We start from the raw sequence: 19,195 nt of genomic DNA on the forward strand, positions 1-19,195 counted from the left end.
CACAGAACTCTATAAAGATTGCTCAGGTCAGTCGTGCACGGATAAACGCAAATATTTTACTCTGCATGTTGCCCTCTGCGAAGGAGTGAGCCCATGTTGACCTGAGCTGTTGTCGCTGTCTGCAGTGGATGAGATCCAAGAACCTCATAACGTAGGCACCTTCTTTGGCTGCATTGGCAAAGACAAGTTTGGAGAGATCCTGAAGGAGAAGGCTGATGAGGCTCACATCGACGCCCACTACTATGAGCAAGATGAAGAGCCACAGGGTCATGTGCTGCTTGCATCACGGGTGACAACCGGTGGGTAAAATTAAAAAAGAAAAGAAAAAAAAATAGGCATATGTTAAGTCATTATAATCTCATCTGAATTCCTCACCTTATTCGTGTTGTTTCCTCCTCTCAGGTCACTTGTGGCTAACCTAGCTGCTGCTAACTGCTACAAGAAGGATAAACATCTAGACCTGGAGGAGAACTGGAAGCTGGTGGAAAAAGCTAAAGTCTACTACATAGCTGTGAGTATTACCAAACCACCACTGAGCAGCTTGTTCCATTAACGCCTGAAATTCAGGTCAAGCGCCGTCTCTTCAGATCATAGACTGTATAATTAGGACAACGTCTCCCCACTTCCTCGTTTAATTAATACTATGTTCTGCTCTACCTCCGTCAGTTACAAGGAAATGCTGGATTATGCACTGTTACAGTCCCACGGGACCGCTTTACAGAGCGGTTGGCATGGCAACTGGTAGTCGCCTTTATGTACATCCTGTTTCTATAGCTTTAAAATAACTGACTAAAACGAACATTATACGGAAAAAAAAAATTGACACTTGAACATGCATCAACATTATATTAACAGAAATTACAGAAATCATTATTGAAAAGTCTCATCCACTAACATGGAGGAGGTGGAGCTTATGACCTATACTACTGTCAGTCACCAGGGGGAGCTCTACTTGCTTTAGCTTCACTTTTGAGGAGCAGTTCCGCCGTCCATCTTTATACTGTCTATGCTTCAGATACACCAATCAGGCATAACATTACGACCACCTTCCTAATATTGTGTAGGTCTCCCTTGTGCCTCCAAAACAGTTGTGACTCATCAGAGAATGGACATGGACCTTCTGAACGTGTCCTGTGGTGTCTGGCAAACAGAATGTTGTTAGTGGGGGCCTTTGAGTCCTATGGGTTTGAGGGGAGGAGCCTCTGTGTATGGGGCTTGTTCCAGTGCATCCCACAGATACTTGATCAGTTTGGGATCTACTGAATTCAACACCTTGTGCTGTTTTTCATGTTTTGTTTAGTTGTTCCTAAACTGTTTTTGGATGTGTGCCTGTATCAGGGCTGCTGCCATCAAAGAATGTCAGTGCAGTGCGGGTGCCTGGTCTACTCTGGTCTAGGCGGGTGGTACATGTCTAAGTAACATCAACACGAATGCCTGGTCCAGAAGTTTCCCAGCAGAACATTGTATTGTCACAAGATGGTCAATGTTATTTACTTCTCCTGTCAGCGGTCATAATGTTGTGGCTGATTCCTGTATAAGAGGACCCACAGGGGACTTTCGAGATATACTGGTGCATTTTCAGTTCCCGGCCTGACAATCAATGATGAATCAGAGCCATCAGATATAAAAAGCAGATCAGTCTTGACCCGGTGTCACTCCTTCCTTCCAGGGTTTCTTCCTGACTGTCTCTCTCGAGTCCATCCTAAAAGTGGCGAAGCACGCTTCTGAAAATAACAAGCTGTTTTGCCTGAACCTGTCTGCGCCCTTCATCTGCCAGTTCTTCAAGGACAACCTCATGCAGGTTATGCCCTACGTTGACGTGCTGTTCGGCAACGAGACGGTAAGCCACAGTTTTCGCTGTACTTTCTGCTCGTGATACACTCCAGCGTCCAGCGTCTTTGAGTAAAACCGAAATATTTTGTTTTCTCAGGAGGCAGCTGCTTTTGCTAAAGAGCAAGACTTTGAGGTGAGTTGTTTGGCTTTTGGAACATATTACCCGTGTAGTTTGTGTATCATCAACTGGTTGGGTTAATGTATGTTTTATCTGTAGACCAAGGACATTAAGGAAATTGCCAAAAAAGCCCAGGCTTTACCCAAAGTCAACACAAAGAGACAGAGGATTGTAGTTTTGACCCAGGGGAAGGATGATACCGTTATGGCCCAAAGTAAGATTTTCTCTTTTTATTTTCTTAGGTTACTGTAATGTCTCCTTTTCTATTATCTTCTTATGGAGATTGATTGTTGAGTATAATATAATTTTCCTCATGTGTCTGTTCAGGTGACAAGGTTGAGGCTTTCCCTGTACTGAAAATTGACCCCAAGGACATTGTTGACACCAATGGTGCAGGTGATGCGTTCGTAGGAGGTAGGATTTTCCTGTGTTTCCATTTGATACATTCCCACTTGTCTTCTTGGGATTCCTTCTTACGGTTTTTCTGTTGTGATGCAGGTTTCCTGTCTGAACTTGTCCAGGAGAAGTCACTGGATAAGAGCGTGAAGGCTGCTCATTACGCCGCCAACGTCATCATCAGACGAGCGGGTTGCACCTTTCCAGAGAAACCTGACTTCAACTGAAACCTTCACACCTTGCCTCCACAAATTTGACCCATAACTGTTTTATACAAATACGTCCCTCAGTGAGTTTTAGTTTTGTTTAGTTTTTTTAATTCAGCCGCCCGTCCCTGCTATTTTTTTAATAATTTCTTACCAACTAAGATTTTGGCGCGCCGTTAAACGTGCCTGTCTCAGAGTTCTCCACTTGGGGCCACTAGAGGATTGTGCACCCAAGATGGGAGTTTTGTGTTTTATATAAATGACCAGAAAGAAATCATGGTAACAGCAGGGCAAGTGATGGTTTAAAATCTAAATGGGGAAAAAACTGTTTTCGTGGACTGTTGTTTTGGGATTGTTTCTTAAAGTATTATGGCTCTGACGTCCGTCAGACTCTGCTGCGAGCACAAAAGGCTGTTTCATCGGGAAGACACATCACACTCAGAGGACTAAAGAATAACACATCACTGTCAATGGAGGTTTTGGATGCTGCACTTCAATGTGAAGTGGTGATTTGTTTCATGAGCTTAATTTTAGTTGTTTAGATTTAATTTAACAGGCCAGTTATGATGATGAATGATTTTGGTAATGTTCTTAAATGTGTCAAAGCCTCAGTCTGCTAACTCCTGTGATTTTCAGATTTACGTTGTTTTGTCCAAGCTGTTTGAGAGTAGCTGCGCTAAGAATTGAGTGCCTTTCTTTCCTCCTCTGTAAATGTTAAAATTTACGGACTTGGCGAGCCGAGGCCTATAGATGTTACACAAACCTATATATACATAAACATATGTGTCTGTGCAGAGAAACTTGCAAGCTAGACCAGTGACTTGACGTAAATGCATGCAAGGTTATTAAAGTTATTGGAATGAGCTCATTATATTTGGAAGTTCTCTGTCAGAGGAATGTATTCCTCTGACAGAGAACTTGGGCATTACAACAGACCTCTGCTGTTTTTCACTTGAATTGGTGGTCTGTCTTAATGGGTGTGTGTTTGTCTCCTGCAAAATCATGGCTCAAGGAACCCGACTTCAGGACTGCCGGCTACGTTAAAACAGACATGGACAGGAAATGAATTTTTACCTAATCAGATTTTAATAATTTTGTTGGGTAACTTCTGTTACAAATAGAAGATACAGAAGAAATTGGAGGGAATGACATAAGCTAACCGTTAAATGGGGCCAAACATTTCAAACGGACACTGACATGGTCTGTGCAACACTGAACTAAATGCTTAACACTTGAACATAACTATTCTGAATTCAGATTTTCTTCAAAAGAGCGAGGCGCACATGCAGTTTTCTGATAACGATAAGAGTGATGTATCTGGTAGCACTAAAATAACCGTGTTCTTCCATTTAATAGTTTCTTTGTACGTTAAGATGCACCTGACAGCCTTATGTGACCTTTTGCTTCCTGGTTTCAACACTCGAGTTGCCCATGTGTGCAGTAGACTGTTGTCCTGACACTGACAAATAAAACACTTTGTCATTTATTCACAATTTTGTGTTTTCTTTTTAAAATTTAAGGTTTGAAGACAGTTTGTGATGCTCTGATTAGATGTTAAACAATAAAAACTGTCTTCTTGTGAGATATCTACATCATAGACCTCAGATTTTTGAGTAAGTACCTTTGAGGCTTCCCACATCTGGCCTAAAATAAATCTATATGAAGTGTTAGGACAATAAAACAAGAGGCGCCTCTTCAGTATCGGTGAAGTATTTGCAGCTTTAAAACTTTACTTCTATGGATCAAACACTCCTGCTCCCTCATTGTGCCTTACTAAAATCTGTTCATACTGTGCACATTCAGGGAGGCAGATTCAAAAACCAAGATGTTGTGCAATAATTTGATTAGTGCACTGAGAAATGTTAAATGTAAATACGTTGTGCTGGCAGATAAGGCAGGGACAGGGAAGTATCAGTGAATTTTCGTCACATTTCTTCCCATAGCTAAAATAGTCTTACAGTCGTAATAGATATAACTTCACACAGATCACATTTAAACTAACCCAGCCAAAATTACCATCTATTTTCTGATGAACACTCGTTTAAAAAGACATGACCCACTTGAGTGGAAAAAGGAAAATAGTTTAATGTTGCAATAAATAAAGAAAAATGTATGTTTTCTGTATGTATGTGATGGAACCAGAGGAAGAACTGAAGCACAGCGGTTGTTTATTGTTTGCTATTGTTGCTGCGTTTCTCTCTTTTGTCTCAGCCGTTCCTCTTGCAAAGCAATGTCCAAGGCTCGGAGCTGTTTCAGGAAGCCGTGATTAGGGAGGATGCACCGGCGCTGTCGCACATGCTCAATAGCATCCACCACTGTTAAATTGTGTCTCATCATCAGGTATGCCAAGACCAGGGTGGCTGACCTGCTTCTACCCATCACACAGTGCACCAGCACCTTGCCTGCAAAGAAAGATGACAGGTGGGTTCATTAGAAAGGACTGCAAGCTTCTTCTGCACAGAATGACGCCAATTAAAGGTTTTGTTTCAGTCCTTCGCTCTCCTCTGTGACTTACTCTGTGGGTGACTGAGGGCCTCGTGGATGAACTGTGCTGCAGGGCAAAAGTACTGGGAGATGTTAAAGGTGGGTTTGTCATCAGCCTCTACGCCGAAATACTGGATATCCATGTCTCTGTAGTACTCGGCACCAGTCAGCACATTGTTGAATTTTCCCTCTGCTGCATTCAGGACATGGGTGATACCCAGATCCACCAGGCCCCGCACCTCCAGAGCCGTTTTTCTGTTTTCAATCAACACACAGACTGAACATCTTGAACTCAGACACATCAGACTGATTTATACTTCGTGCGTGTGTGCGTGCATTTACTCACTCGTCGCCGATGTAGACACTGGGCCACACCTGGTTGACATGCGTGTACTTAGCTGCAGTGCCGGTCCAGAACAGCTGCTCCAGGTCTAATGTACCCGGTGTGATGTAGTCACTGTCTGGATCCACCTGCACCGCTGCGTACGGGTTCCTACTTCTGGACTTCACCGCAGAGGAAGACATGTCTCACCCCTGCCCTGCAGAAAATATAACACATAATGAACCTTAAATAAATGTCGGCATGTTGTCGTCCGTTCCAAAGCTGTCAGGAGATCTAATTTTAACACCCGCAGGGTTTGTTGCACAGCCTCCATTAGCCAGTCACGGGAAGTGATTAGTTGATATGCAGAATATTTATATGCAGACCAGTAAATAATCAAGCAACAATTCACAGTAATTGTTGTTTACAACCCTGTACCTTATATCTTCTACTGTACCTATAGCAAATGTATGTGTGGAGGAGAGGTGGGCTTTAATGCATTTCGATGACTTATACATGATTTAAAGAAGAATTAGATTATCATTAGAACTAAATTAATTAATATACAGTGACTCAGTGATATAGAGATGAACACATAATAATAAAACAATACACTTTTACTGGGAAAATAAATGACAACCATTTCAATTAAGTTAGAAATGTGTGCTTTCAAAGGGAATTAATTGCTACCAAACATCACACATACTGCACATTTTGATCTTCCTGTTGTCATGCTGCATGCTCCCCCTTTGGGAAGGAGAGTGGATGTGGGTGTAAGTGTGTGTGGAGGCGGGGTTCACTAATCAGCTGTTGTGCGTAACCATGGGAGCAGCTGACAGTTGTCACTTCTTTGTAGCTGCACACAGGTTCAAGTAAAAGACAGTGAGAGTTATCGCTTGATGCTGGAAACGTCACTTGTAATGTACATTTTGTTTTAATAAAGTCTACAGCGCAAGGCTCATGGAGTCAGTACAGAAAGCAAAATGCAAACTGAAAAAAACATGTACGTGTCAAGAAAACTTTAGATTTATTAACCAATCTAATCATTTTTAAGGTAGTAATTTGTACGGATTCGTTTAAATGTATTGATTTGTTTTACTCTCTATCCACAAATATTAAATTTAAATTTCTAATTTTAGTTTTTTTATTAACCAGTTAACTTTTCTTTTATCCTGCTCCTTTATCTCAGTCTTATCTTCATCTCTGCTCTCTGTATCTGCTCCGCTTCCATTTTTACGTCTTAACTCTTCACGTGCATCTTTCTGAAACTGTGCAAACAGTGCAGTCTGATCTGCTCCTGGTATTTGTCTGTTTAAAAGAAAGAACTAGAAAGAACTGACTTACCTCTTTAAAATCTGCCTCTGAACAGGATCACGGGCCTCAGCTTTCCTCGGTGGACGTGCGTGAGAGCTGTGTGTTGTGTGTGTCGTTTGTGTGTATCACAACGGAGACCTCCCTCCGCGTGGAGACTGTAATGCCTGATCTGGAATGGTAACTGCTCTCCCAGGGTCTGTTTAACATGATATTTTTAGGCGGCCCGGGCCTCAACACCTGACCTCAACAACGTGACCCGTGCACACAGATGCTGTCTCATAGCTTTCTTAAAGTGATTTGAGTCTCCTAATGTGACAGCGATCGCTTCCCTTTATCCAATATGGCAAAGAAACACGATTAAGCACAAGACACGATTTACCAGGAAGCAAAAGAAGATTTGCACGAGTGGTTTGTTGCATCAATCTCATCAGAGGAATGCCACTAATTTGTAGACAGGTGTGATCCTTTCTCAGTGCAGTTATTTCTGGAGACATAAAACTGAAAGCGTTCACTTGTTTTTGACTCCCTTGTAACAGATGACACACAGATAACTTTTTTGTTTTTAATTGTTATTAAGAGAGAATAGGTGAAGTGGCTTGTTCACTGTCAGGGCTTGTCACTTTTGTCCTCCTCTGGGACCTTGAGGCTCAGCTCCAGCCGTCTGAGCTGCTCCAGAAATCCAGTGTTGGGTCCAATGTCTCGGTTGAGACGCACGGCGATGATGGCCTCCGCTAACGACAGGCCCTGACAGATCATCAGATACGCCAAGACCAGCGCTCCAGAGCGGCTGACACCCATAGCACAGTGAACAAACACCTTCCCTGAAAGATACTTTAATCAGTACATTTAATTTAATTTAACACAAAAGTTAAACATAGAGGTCAGTACATCTCCCCTTTTAAGACAAATCTTAAAATAACATGCAGTATGGCAACATTTACTCCTTTGCTATAATAGGTAATTCATTTTACAAGTATAGGCCTCACAGATGGGTGCATTACATTATAAAAAGAAGCTTCATCATTCATGAGCCGCCTGATGACAAGATCTGAAATTGCACCATCACTCTGTGCAGCTGGAAGCTCTCCAGTAAAGAGATAACATTCAAATCTGAGAAACAATAACTAACGGATGCACGGTAATTACATGTCTGTGTTTTGCATGACCCTCTCTGTATTTCCCTAACATATTTAAATAAGTTCACAATAACTGTTGATGCTGCAATCCTTGATTTGTGTGTCAGAAATGTTTGTGCATGCTTTATCTTCTCATATCTCTTATCTTCTCACAAGATTAATCATTTATGTCGCCGTTAATGCACACACTACTTCCGTTTCGACTTTGTCTCACTGACCATTTCTCCTCAGAGCACTGTCTATGAACTGTGCAGCAGAGCTGAAGAAAGGTTCGAGGTTAAACTCCGGATGGTCTGCAGCTTCAATGCCGAGGTACTCCACGTCCAGATCACTGTAGAACTGCTGACCTGTGTTGATGCGGTGTCGACCTGCCGCAGCGTTCAGTATGTGAGTTACACCCAGAGAGGAGAGGACTTTTTTATCTCGTGCTACAGACCTACAAACACATACCGAGTACAAGCCTGACTTACTGGAATATCGATTTGCAATATTTCATAGCGCTGAATGTGATTTGTTTTTTGTTTTTTTTCACTCACACGTCTCCGATGTAGAGATTAGACCAGACTTGATTGACAGGTGCCAGAGGCTTCCTGTTTGTCCAAAGAATTTCCCTCAGCTCTGTCAGAGATGGTGTTTCCTCCAGCGGGGCTAAGTGCCCTCTGCAGCAATAGAAATGTGTGTCTGTGTGCATATGTTGACGTTTCTGGTTTTTATGTGCGTCTGAGTGTGTCTTTACAGTGTTTTGGCCTGTTGTTGTCTCCTCCTCTCCCTCTCCAGGCTCATGTCCAGGCTGCGAAGCTGCTGCAGGAAGCCTGGGTTGGGACAGATGTCTCGGTGCGGCCTGACGGCAGCCACCGCCTCCTGCAATCTCAGGCCCTCCACAATCATCAGGAAGGCCAGCACTAAGGTTGCAGAGCGACTCACGCCCATCAGACAATGTACGAACACCCGTCCTGGGAAGGGGACATTTGCTTTTACCTTCAGCACCAGATTTGTTACATCATGCACACTCAGTGTTCAGTTTTGTTTACTACCTTTATGATAATCTTAACAAAAACTGGACATCATAAGCATGATTAAGCATTACACTGGGCACTAGCTGTAAATCTTAAGATGACCAAAACTGTGCCGACTTGCCTCCCATGGCCAGTGCAGCTCTGATGTATCTCGCTGTTGGATAGAAGAAAGGACTGAGGATGAACTCTACAGCATCATCAGCCTCCACCCCATAATAATCCACTGCCATGTCTCTATAGAAACGTGGGCCCGTGTTGACGTAGAATCGTGGTCCAGGCCCGGGGTTGGGAGGTCCATGAGCAGCGTTCACAATGTGTGTTATGCCGAGACTGTGGAGAACGCCCTTGTCCCGAGCCGCCGCCCTAAAACCCAACCACACATTCACTCCTCCATGAGTCAAGGAAAGCATTTAGATGCACGTGCCTGCATGTTACCGCGTGGGAACCTACTCGTTGCCGATGAAGAGGTTAGGCCAAACTTGATTGACGTGTCCAGTAGGTTGTCTGTCTGCCAGCAGGAACTCCTGCAGCTCTGACACAGATGGTGGTTCATACGGAGGATCCCTAAGCGACATTCTGACAAACACACATAAGAAACATTAATCCTCCACTTTGAATGAAATGTTATCTCGTTCTCACACTGCAAAGGACTCACAATAATCTTTCCTCAGGAAGCCACACCAGCATGTGTTCTTAGCCCACACATTCATCTTCAATGAGTAATGACAGAAACCTGAAAGATCCCCCAACCAACCTGTTTCCACTCTGAATCATATAACGCTTACCTCCCTTCAAGGCAGTGAAAACTCCTCTCCCACAATCGCTGCTCTTCTTTCTTCACACACAACACTCACACCCATACACAACCGTAGCCCGTTTCCTTTTATAACTCTGTAATCATACACTCATTAGTGACAAACACGTCCTGCAGACTGTATTGACTGGAAGTTTGAGCCCTTTTAAAAAACACATTTAATCCACATACCTGAAGCTTTATTCTTATGTACAACAATGTGGCTTTAGCCTGTGGACTTTAACATTACCTCACTTGTTTCCATGATGACTGCAGGCTGTTATGCAACACCGACCCTCCCTCCCTGTTCTGCACGTCTCTCTGTTCCCACCCGGGTGCGGAGTGACGCTGCTGCTCTGCACCTTTAAGTTATATTATCAGAACTGTCAACAACATTCACCAGTGATTTGTTAACTTTAGTTGAATCTGTTGTGTTCAGACTGAATATTGATCTACAAATCACAAATTTGGGTTGTGTTCATTGGATTTTATTAATAAAACTTAAGATAACTAAGTGCACCAGTGAGCATATCAGCTACAATCTATAAGAAATCTTCATCCATCATTTCTTTTATTACGAGCTCGTGATTTGGGTATTTATATGTCCACTTTGTAGTTTAATTATGAAAATATCTGTTATGTAATAATACAACTGGCATTTTTTTCAGAATTAAAAGGCAGCAGATAACGCGACGCATGTTAATCAAAAGAGTGACAGGTGTTTTCAAGGAGAAAAGATATGTCTTTGTTAAAATGCATTTTGCTTTGAGGATTTAAGGAATAACAAGGTGTCTTAGTAAGCACCCTCTTCAAGTCTCAAAAATGGGATGTGCATAAATTTAAATTTCAATGAGATACACCGAAACGTTTTTAATGAACATAAGAACGATCATAAAGTATTTACAAGGACCGTGGACATGACTGGAAACACTGATAGATTACATTTGAATACACTTTGAATATGTAAAACAACACATGACGTACTAGCACGACAGTACGTGGATATTTACAACAATACAACATTACAATAGGAGCGCTGCCGCTGTGCCCAGATGTTACATCTGAGCAAGGAAAGAAATAAAAACAAGGAATTCAAATGTCACTGCACACTCACTCACACCTCTAACTGCATTCTGATGACACTTAAGTTATAGTTTACATTACAACACTGTTAGACAGGAGTGTGACGATTGGTTAATGAAAGAGAAGAGGAAGATGTCAGAGAAGAGGACACAGCCTCCTTCTTCGTGTCAGATGATCATCCAGCTTGAGGAGGAGAGACAGGAAGTTCCTGTTGGGGTAAATGGCTCGTTTTTGAATGACGTGCCTCAGAGCATCTCTCAGGGAGAGACGCTGCCGCAACATCAGGTACGCCAGGACCAAAGAGGCCGATCGGCTCACGCCCATGATGCAGTGCACCAACACTTTTCCTGTGGAGAGGGATGGAAAATATGAAGGAAAATAAAAAAACAAAAATGTGACAGACCTAAAGTTTAGTGGAACAGTGAGATGTCGCATGTACTTTACCGTCTTTGTTCTTCAAGGCTTTATGTATGAAGTCAGCTGCAGATTTAAAGTATTGACTGAGGTCAAAGTGGTCTGAATCCTCTGCTGGGATGCCCAAGTAAATGCAGGTGTTCCCGTAAAAACTCTGGTCGCCGATGCTGCCCTGCTTGGAGTGCGCTGCGTTCAGGACATGAGTGATGCTCAGCTTGTGTAACGTCTTTCTGTTCTGTGCTACAGCTCTGCAGAGAAAAAAAAGGAGAAAAATGCAGGAAATAAAGCAGAAACCTCACTATTTACTCAACAACCATTAACTATTCATTAAAGTTACATAAGTTCTGCACTTTAGCAGGCAAATAAAACAATGTATTCCTCTCTTGCAGTGCTCAGGAAAACCAGACACTCACACATTTCCTATGTACAGGTTGGGCCAGACTTCATCCACTGGCGTGAGCTCCAGTGCGCAGGAATCCAAGATGAGCTCCAGTTCTTTAATGAGCACCAGGTCCTGTCGCTTGTTGCTCCCTGACATTCTCCCCGGGACACAAAGTGCTCCTCCAACAGACCCACCGGCTGCTTCTGCAGTCTGTGCCCACTGCCCCTACACCATCAGAGTATACAGCTCAGTGAGAGGCATGAGCAGGTGCCGGTTTGAGTGCTGCGTGGCTCCAAAATTAGCTCTCTGTGTTCGGTGTGTTCTCTCACACTGGATGTAGAGTTATTTAATGTTGCATTGATTGGTCTGTTCACTGATGCCAAAGACCCCAGGGGGAATAGATGGGAAATCTCTCTGTCGCCATCGAGGTCACACACCAGAGGAGGACATACTTTAGTTTATACATATAGTAAATGGAACAAATTGTCTTAACTTGCGCTGAGAGGAAGTGTTTTATTAATTAACTGCATTATTTGCTTTGCTTTATTTTGACACATGTAACTCTTGATCCTGCAGTTTTCGGTCCAGGCCTATGAGCTGCCTCAGGAAGCCTCTGTTAGGGAAAATCCAGCGCTTCTGTTGCACAAAGCGTACAGAGGACAGAAGACTGAGGTGGTGATGGGTCATCAGGTAGGCCAGGACCAAAGCAGCTGAACGGCTCACACCCACAGCACAGTGCACGAAAACTTTCCCTGGAAATCGTAAAAGGCACACAGAGAAGAAAAAGCGATTCCAAAATGATATCAAAACAGTGTCATCTATAGAGAAACTGTATAGATAGATAGAGTCTTTATTGTCCTATAAAGGATATTCTTCTTCTTATGACAGCTTGCAGTACCTCCTGATGTCAGAGCCTGGTGAATGAACTCAGCAGCGGGGTGGAAATAAGGTGAAAGGTCAAATGTCGGCAGGTCGTTGGCAGGGACTCCGTAGTATTTCACTGTGGTTCCATAGAAATCATCGCTGCCCTTACAGCAGAGTTTACCGTGCGAGGCGTTCAGCACATGAGTGATGCCAAGATTGTAGAGTCCCAGTTTGTCATGAGACATAAACCTGACACAAATAATACTACTATTAATAGCAAATCCAGACTTATGTATGTGCATTTAAATGCAGCGTGGGACGCTCACATGTCTCCCAGGATCAGGTTAGGCCACACCTCATCTCCATGGCGACAGGAGCGTGGAGCTGAATGCAACATCTCCTCCAGCTCCTGCAGAGACGGGATCTCCCTTGTCCGCTTTGAATCCCCCGTCGCGCACGTGAGCTTTTCCTCCTCTCCCGAGGCTGTGTCAATCACTTTTCTCTGCTCGGAGTCTTGAGGATCACACGTCTCCCCTGTCACAGCATCAGAAGACGACTTTCCGTTGTCCATTGCTGAGCTGGCGTGTGTGTGTAAACCGTTCTGCTCTTTCCCTAAAGCTAAATCTGTTGCCTTTGATTCTGTTTCAACTGTTTCACTTCACTCAGACCTTTGATTGCCCAAAACAGGTGGTGCTCTTTGCCACCACCTCTCGGCCAAACTCTCGCTCTATACTGATGTGGTTGGAGCTATGTGACTGGTTTAAAACTTGAACCAAATCATTAAAGGTGCTTATTTCAGACCTAAAGAAACATGACCTGCTGTCTGATCCAGGTTTCTGCTGAGTGTGGCCAGCAGATGTCAGTGTGCTTTAGGCAGCCGCCCTGCATGAGGCCACCAGATCTTCTTTGCTGCTGCTGTTCATCATTGCCTCTTCCTGTTTGATGTTGCCTAGTTGTCAGAAGCATGTTGGTCGTGAGATACTCCTACGAGCGGAGACAGGCAGCTCATCTGAACCCTCTGACAGCACGGGAGCCATTGATTTCTGGTAAGAGAGCCACCGTTTGATCTTTTAAGTAAGTTTTAAACAACAACATGAACTTCCTGTGACTTGTTTGTTCTGAAATGAACATGTCACCTTTTACTTTTCATGTTTATGTGTGTGTGTTTATGTAGTTTATTTCCAGCTGAACCTATGCTGAAATGTCACAGTCCGGTGTTACATTGTTGGCTGGTGGTGGACAGACTATGAGCCCTTTGTCAAACTGTCTCTCTCTCTCTCTCTCTCTCTCACACACACATACACACACACACTGAAGGGCTTTCTCTCTCACAGCTGTGTGTCACTGCTCACTGTGACTCACTGTAAGCCAGCCAAACAAGCTGACATGGCACTTATGAATCCCAAGTAAAGCCATGGTGCGGAGAAGCCGCAGGATGTTGCCAGCAAAATCTAGAGGCTAGTTAAAAATAACAGCTCTCTCTTTGAGGGAACAGAGCAGCAGCTACCTCGGTGAGTTACTTTAGACACGTACCAGTTTAGTATTGATCACCTCGGACGCATATCGTCATCATCACTGGGAGCTTTCATTACCAATAAATGTCCTCATGTATTGGAGTCATGAGATGTTTAATTGGGAGTGGCTGTTTACTTCAACAAATCCTTTCCGCTGGATGGTGCTGTAATATTAAACCTCGACAATTACTATTATTAAATTTTCATTTTTTGGGATTTCCCCTGCAGCTTACAGTTATTTTTGGCATCAGTTAATCGGCGTATTGTTTTTGTGATTCATCAGTTTGTCCTGTTAAACTTAAAAAAATTGATTTTCTCTTTCAAATGACCAAAGATTCAAAGTTTCTGCTTGAAAAACAGAAATGATCAGAATTGTTTTCTGTCCACCTGCTACCTAATCAATCAGCTGATTATTAAGTGAGTCTGTTCCAAAGAGGATCATCTGTTTTTGTTAGTTTTTCACATTTCAGTAAAGAAACTATTTATTAGCTTTGAGCTTTGGGTTTGACATAATTAACAGTGACAGTTGGGCTTTACGAAATTTAACAGACCAGCCTATTGATTCATGTGGAAAGTAATCAGCAGGATTAGTCTAGGATGTAAATAATCATCAACATTTATTGATACCCCATTCTGTTATAGACTTAATAAACCTAATTGGTGCCGCGTCGCCGATAGCAGGAACTGCTTACCTGGGTAGTTTTTAAGTGTATCAGCATTTGGGCTATCAATCGCTCACATTCATGTCATGTTGGTCGAGCCTCGCAGACCTTTGGAGCAGTAGTGAGTCCAGGGTGAGCAGCATCGTGCTGAGCTTATCAGAAGGTCAAAGGGCAAAAGTAAGAACAAAAAGTCAGAGGCGAGTGATTCATTTGTACCTGAGTGTGTGCAGGACCGGAACCTGCTCTGCCTGTCGCATGGAAAACTTTGACGGTTGGTGATTTATTTTTTTCTCATGAAATGACACGGGTGGAACGGAGAGGATGTTTACGCTGAGGTTGACCTACTGTTTGTTTTTCGTTTTTTTTTTTTACATACATAGGCTTGCTTTTCGTGGAACAGGGTGACCTGAATGCAGATGATGCAACAGCACTGAGTAGCCCGCAGTGTGTGTGGTCTCATAAAAGCACAATCAAGCTGCCTCATACTAGATTGCTCCAACACTGAATGTATCCTGTCATAGTGATTTAATCGTACGCATTATCATGTCATTAAAAAACACCACTAATATTTACTGTGATGAAAATTTCATTGTTAAAAAAGACTATAAAACGTGAATATTGTGACTTTCCTAACTAATAGTCCAAAACCAAATGAGACTATATTATCACTATGATTGCAGTTTGAGGATTATTGAATGAAAGTGTTTGTTTTTGGCTGACAGTTTTCAATTATTATTTTTTTTATTTAAATTGTATCTATATAGCGTCAATAACAATACAAATAGTCTCGGGACGCTTTACAAAATCCAGTCTGAACCTGTCCTGAAACCCCCAGAGCAAGCTCTGAAGGCCATCTGCCTAAGGCCAGCCGGGCCTAAGGCCAGCCGGGCCTTAGGCAGATGGGTCATTCATACTGTATGGTAAGCGGCTGTGATCAAACGCATGCAAATTGAGTTGTTCTGTGCAGTTTTACATTCAAACAATAGGACTGACAGAGGCAGTGATGACATCAAGTGATCAAAACACAGTGGAGAATGAAGTGGCACTTGATTATCAAACGGCAGAGAATTGCTTTTGATCAGTCAGAACGTCAGTGTGCATGTGTTGGTGATATCTCTCTGTGTTTGTGTGTCTGCAGCGGCATGGCACCGCAAGAAGACCGAGTGAGTGCCTGGAGTTGGAAGCAGGTGGCCAAGTGGCTGGAGGAAGAAGGCTTCGGGAAGTATGTTGAGTTACTCTGCATGCAGCACCGCCTGGACGGCCCCAGCCTGCTGGCTCTGACTGAGGCCGACCTGCGGGGTCCTCCTCTGGGACTCACCGTGCTGGGAGACATCAAAAGGCTAACGATAGCCCTCCGCCGGCTCCAGAGACAAAACCAAGCCCAGCTGGAGGAGCTGGGCCTGCAGCCTTCAGACATTCTTCCTGCTGGGCCCTTGCTGGGCGCCACAGGGGTCGAGTGGAGCTGTGACGAAGCTGACAGGAGGTTTAATGGAGGTGATCGCTTGTGTAACGGGACTGAACTACGGCAGAGGAACGGCAATAGATCTGGATATGGTTCAGGACTGGCTCTGTGTCATACACACTCCAACGGGAGGTGTAGGCAGCAGTTAGCTGGCAGATTGGACCCAGAGCTGTGGAAGACAGTTATCAGTTGCATGTATGTGTTCTTTGTGTTTGGATTCACATCTTTCGTCATGGTCATTGTACACGAGCGAGTCCCCGACATGAGGACGTACCCACCCCTACCTGATATATTCCTGGACAGGTATAAACCATGCATGTTTTGCACTGATAATCTCAGTAAATATCTAAAAGAAGATTCCTGTGCTTGTTGAGCAACATGAACGGCAACAGTTCATATGCACATTGTCATATCTAATCTACATGCTGATTCAGGTGTGTTTGTACTCCGACAGTGTACCCAGAATCCCTTGGGCTTTTGCAATGGCTGAAGCTTGCGGCCTCATCTTGTGTTACATGCTGCTGCTGATCCTGCTTCTTCACAAACACAGGTAGTAACCCAGTCCCAGCTGCTCCCATCACATTACGCCGTGTTCTGTTTGAAAGTTATAAAATAACATTGTGAACAGGTTAAAGTAAACCTTATTTTGTTTCTATTTCAGGTCCATTCTCTTCAGGCGGCTGTGCTCTCTGATGGGAACTGTGTTTTTGCTTCGCTGCTGTACCATGTTTGTCACCTCGCTGTCTGTGCCTGGGCAGCACCTGAAATGCGCCAGCAAGGTGGGAGGCACACATTAGATTCTGCAAAGATTAGATAACAGGATCTATCCGTCAGGAGTAGTTGGTTCTTATCGTAGCTGTTGGCAATGTTACAGCTCAGCTCCTGACTCAGTGTAACCTCCGAGATAACTAATGAATGGCTGCCACTGAGATTCATAGCACTGACTGATTGCTTCTTCTGTCTTTGTTTCCCCAGACATATGATTCCTGGGGAAAGATACAGAGGGCCCTAGCCATCTGGAGTGGATTTGGGATGACCCTGACAGGCGTCCAAACCTGTGGAGACTACATGTTCAGTGGGCACACTGTTGTCATCACATTGCTCAACTTTTTTGTGACTGAATGTGAGTGTTCATTCTTTTGTTTGCCTTCACTGACCGACGTATGACTTTCATTAGAGACCAACAATTTGTTGTTGTTCCGTCTATCAATACTTGTGTCCTCTGACTGTGGCACTCAGCTCCAAACCCCTTGGTTACTACCGAAGAAATAAATCACTAAAAATGTGTCACTATGTAAAATATTTTTAAAAGAAAAAGTAATTTTCATAAAAAGCGTACTGTTTAGCAAACATTAGTCAAGCTGGAATAAATGCTGCATTTGTCTGGGACTGTTTTTAGCTGCAGATTCATACAAATGTGGTATGCAAATTTAAAATAGAAGGATGGTATATGTAGGATTATAATAAGTGACATAATGGTGGGGCTAGTTTTTGGAGCTCAGTGGCAGATGAATAAAATGTACCTGGTTTTATATTCGAATACAAGAGGGAACATTTTCTTTCCATTGCAGACACGCCACGAACTTGGAACATGATTCACACCATCTCCTGGGTGTTAAACCTGTTCGGGATTTTCTTCATCCTGGCAGCCCACGAGCACTACTCCATCGACGTGTTCATCGCCTTCTACATCACCACTCGCCTCTTCCTCTACTACCACACCTTAGCCAACACACGTGCCTACCAGCATAGCCGCAGGGCGCGCATTTGGTTCCCCATGTTCTCCTTCTTTGAGTGCAACGTGAACGGACCCGTTCCCAACCAGTACAACTGGCCCTTCAGCAAACCTGTCTTCATGAAAACTCTCATCGGATGAAGAATTTTCAAAGATCAGCATCTGCTGTGTCCCTGGACTGTGTATTAATGCCTCAATGAGAAACCTTTTAATTTCTTATGTGCACGTCTTCCCCCTCATTTGTAAAAAGGAATGATTTTTGTTTGTTTGTCTGATCTAACATTTAAAGGAAAGAATTGAGAAATATATTTCCTCCTATGCAGTTATATGAGAAGTCTTGTGTCTGTATGCTACTTTTATGGCTACAGTCAGCAGCTGGATAGCCTAGTGTAGCACAAAGTCTGGAAACAGGGAGATACAGTGCAGCTGGCCTGGCTCTGTTTGGATGTACATAACCTGTAACCTCAAGAACATTTTATCAATTTGCACAGAAATGTAGGTGATGACAACAAGACTGCAGGAAGCGTGTCAAAAAATATCCCTGCACTTAACCTCCTATATTTAAACTTGAGTTTTTGTGTAAATCAAATAAGTCAAAGTTTTAGGGCTGCTGGTAGATGGATAGTTTTCTTCTTTTTGACCTTTGAACCCAGCTAGAACCCACATTTAGTATCAGAAATTTATTTCTCTAACAGTTCCTTTAAGTTTAATTGCACTCTTTCCAAGCAAATGTGGTTTGTTATGTAGCCAAAGCAGGGAGGGACATTTTCTTGGAGATTTATTTAGCTTTAAAAATCACTTTTATCATTCTCAGCTCCCGCTTATGGGATGTTTACGGTTCACTGGAGGTTTGGGTTGTTAGTTTCACTTTAATATTTAAAGCACAGCAGTGCACGGGAGTTGACACTGTAGCTGTAATTTTTGGGAGTCAGCGCAGTGATTGTGTTTTTGTTTGCAGAAAGATTTGCACCTGTTTGGTAAGAGTTATTTCTTTTGATGTGAAAGAGAAAAAAACACACGTCCTGCTCTCTACTGAAAGAACTTGGTTTCAATCACTTGGAAAAAATAGAAATAAATTCCTTACACTTACACTAAGGTGAACTCATTTCACATTCGGGGTAGTATACAGCTACCAACTAAACCAAATATTTAAATGTTTATTGTGATATTTAATTTTGCCAATGATTTTTTTACAGATTGTAAATTATTTAATGAGTATACAAAAACTGACTTTCTATTATTACAGCTGCTGGTTAACCACTTTTCCAGAGTGTATTGTTTACTAAAGCATGGCTGATCAGATGCGTGGCCTTATTTTGCTGCAAGTCATCTATGTCTGCCTTTTGGCTAAGCAATAAAAGTTTACAGATGAGGAAAACTCTAATTAAGTTTCAGTCTTTTGATTGTTGCTTTGCTTAGTTTCACTGTGTGCATGTGCGTGTCCAGGAAGTGTAAATAACA

The 19,195-nt window shown here is 43.0% G+C and overlaps 5 protein-coding genes and 2 pseudogenes across 7 annotated transcripts in view; 2 read left to right on the forward strand and 5 right to left on the reverse strand.

The window, feature by feature from the left end:
* Positions 1–4,039, forward strand: part of LOC311500200 (adenosine kinase-like) — an 8,592-nt pseudogene extending 4,553 nt beyond the window's left edge. The window contains exons 4-10 of the transcript XR_014699987.1: positions 91–299; positions 403–511; positions 1,670–1,840; positions 1,931–1,966; positions 2,051–2,165; positions 2,279–2,365; positions 2,450–4,039. The product of XR_014699987.1 is annotated as an adenosine kinase-like (transcript). The remainder of the gene's footprint in view (positions 1–90; positions 300–402; positions 512–1,669; positions 1,841–1,930; positions 1,967–2,050; positions 2,166–2,278; positions 2,366–2,449) is intronic.
* A 569-nt stretch (positions 4,040–4,608) lies between these two features.
* Positions 4,609–5,844, reverse strand: LOC311500857 (dual specificity phosphatase 29-like). Its single transcript, XM_084562483.1, has 3 exons — positions 5,384–5,844; positions 5,069–5,292; positions 4,609–4,955 (listed from the first exon to the last, which is right to left on the reverse strand). Exons 1-3 carry the CDS (start codon positions 5,560–5,562, stop codon positions 4,732–4,734), a joined length of 627 nt encoding a protein of 208 aa, XP_084418609.1. The 5' UTR covers positions 5,563–5,844; the 3' UTR covers positions 4,609–4,731.
* A 1,210-nt stretch (positions 5,845–7,054) lies between these two features.
* Positions 7,055–8,618, reverse strand: LOC311500030 (dual specificity phosphatase 29-like). The gene is made up of 3 exons (XM_084561208.1): positions 8,346–8,618; positions 8,028–8,245; positions 7,055–7,494 (listed from the first exon to the last, which is right to left on the reverse strand). Exons 1-3 carry the CDS (start codon positions 8,498–8,500, stop codon positions 7,280–7,282), a joined length of 588 nt encoding a protein of 195 aa, XP_084417334.1. The 5' UTR covers positions 8,501–8,618; the 3' UTR covers positions 7,055–7,279.
* Positions 8,542–9,475, reverse strand: LOC311500031 (dual specificity protein phosphatase 13B-like; the record flags this gene model as incomplete). Its single annotated transcript, XM_084561209.1, has 3 exons — positions 9,276–9,475; positions 8,947–9,188; positions 8,542–8,762 (listed from the first exon to the last, which is right to left on the reverse strand). The coding sequence occupies exons 1-3, from the start codon at positions 9,398–9,400 to the stop codon at positions 8,542–8,544; spliced, it is 588 nt and encodes a 195-aa protein (XP_084417335.1). The 5' UTR covers positions 9,401–9,475.
* Positions 9,476–10,478: 1,003 nt separating this feature from the next.
* LOC311500567 (dual specificity protein phosphatase 13A) lies at positions 10,479–11,961 on the reverse strand. Its single transcript, XM_084562057.1, has 3 exons — positions 11,529–11,961; positions 11,146–11,363; positions 10,479–11,048 (listed from the first exon to the last, which is right to left on the reverse strand). Exons 1-3 carry the CDS (start codon positions 11,651–11,653, stop codon positions 10,837–10,839), a joined length of 555 nt encoding a protein of 184 aa, XP_084418183.1. The 5' UTR covers positions 11,654–11,961; the 3' UTR covers positions 10,479–10,836.
* Positions 11,953–12,956, reverse strand: LOC311500566 (dual specificity protein phosphatase 13A-like). Its single transcript, XM_084562056.1, has 3 exons — positions 12,688–12,956; positions 12,396–12,610; positions 11,953–12,249 (listed from the first exon to the last, which is right to left on the reverse strand). The coding sequence occupies exons 1-3, from the start codon at positions 12,930–12,932 to the stop codon at positions 12,041–12,043; spliced, it is 669 nt and encodes a 222-aa protein (XP_084418182.1). The 5' UTR covers positions 12,933–12,956; the 3' UTR covers positions 11,953–12,040.
* Positions 12,956–19,097, forward strand: LOC311500565 (sphingomyelin synthase-related protein 1-like; annotated as a pseudogene). Its single transcript, XR_014699988.1, has 6 exons — positions 12,956–13,407; positions 15,676–16,302; positions 16,454–16,549; positions 16,661–16,778; positions 16,975–17,122; positions 17,571–19,097. The product of XR_014699988.1 is annotated as a sphingomyelin synthase-related protein 1-like (transcript).
* The last annotated feature ends 98 nt before the right edge of the window (positions 19,098–19,195 follow it).

This window comes from Chelon labrosus (assembly GCF_963514085.1).
Source record: "Chelon labrosus genome assembly, chromosome: 15".
Taxonomy (NCBI): Eukaryota; Metazoa; Chordata; class Actinopteri; order Mugiliformes; family Mugilidae; genus Chelon; species Chelon labrosus.

What these genes read in the sequence shown, in the direction of transcription:
- LOC311500030 (XM_084561208.1), bottom strand. Translation starts at nt 8,500, where the DNA reads ATGCACACAGACACACATTTCTATTGCTGCAGAGGGCACTTAGCCCCG. An exon ending in AATCTCTACATCGGAGACGT is followed by an intron (nt 8,246 to 8,345) that starts GTGAGTGAAAAA and finishes ATGTGTTTGTAG; the next exon opens with GTCTGTAGCACGAGATAAAA. An exon ending in CAGTGCTCTGAGGAGAAATG is followed by an intron (nt 7,495 to 8,027) that starts GTCAGTGAGACA and finishes AGTATCTTTCAG; the next exon opens with GGAAGGTGTTTGTTCACTGT.
- LOC311500566 (XM_084562056.1), bottom strand. Translation starts at nt 12,932, where the DNA reads ATGGACAACGGAAAGTCGTCTTCTGATGCTGTGACAGGGGAGACGTGT. An exon ending in AACCTGATCCTGGGAGACAT is followed by an intron (nt 12,611 to 12,687) that starts GTGAGCGTCCCA and finishes TATTTGTGTCAG; the next exon opens with GTTTATGTCTCATGACAAAC. An exon ending in CCAGGCTCTGACATCAGGAG is followed by an intron (nt 12,250 to 12,395) that starts GTACTGCAAGCT and finishes TACGATTTCCAG; the next exon opens with GGAAAGTTTTCGTGCACTGT.
- LOC311500567 (XM_084562057.1), bottom strand. Translation starts at nt 11,653, where the DNA reads ATGTCAGGGAGCAACAAGCGACAGGACCTGGTGCTCATTAAAGAACTG. An exon ending in AACCTGTACATAGGAAATGT is followed by an intron (nt 11,364 to 11,528) that starts GTGAGTGTCTGG and finishes TTTTCTCTGCAG; the next exon opens with AGCTGTAGCACAGAACAGAA. An exon ending in AGCCTTGAAGAACAAAGACG is followed by an intron (nt 11,049 to 11,145) that starts GTAAAGTACATG and finishes CCCTCTCCACAG; the next exon opens with GAAAAGTGTTGGTGCACTGC.
- LOC311500857 (XM_084562483.1), bottom strand. Translation starts at nt 5,562, where the DNA reads ATGTCTTCCTCTGCGGTGAAGTCCAGAAGTAGGAACCCGTACGCAGCG. An exon ending in AGTGTCTACATCGGCGACGA is followed by an intron (nt 5,293 to 5,383) that starts GTGAGTAAATGC and finishes GATTGAAAACAG; the next exon opens with AAAAACGGCTCTGGAGGTGC. An exon ending in GGCCCTCAGTCACCCACAGA is followed by an intron (nt 4,956 to 5,068) that starts GTAAGTCACAGA and finishes CTTTCTTTGCAG; the next exon opens with GCAAGGTGCTGGTGCACTGT.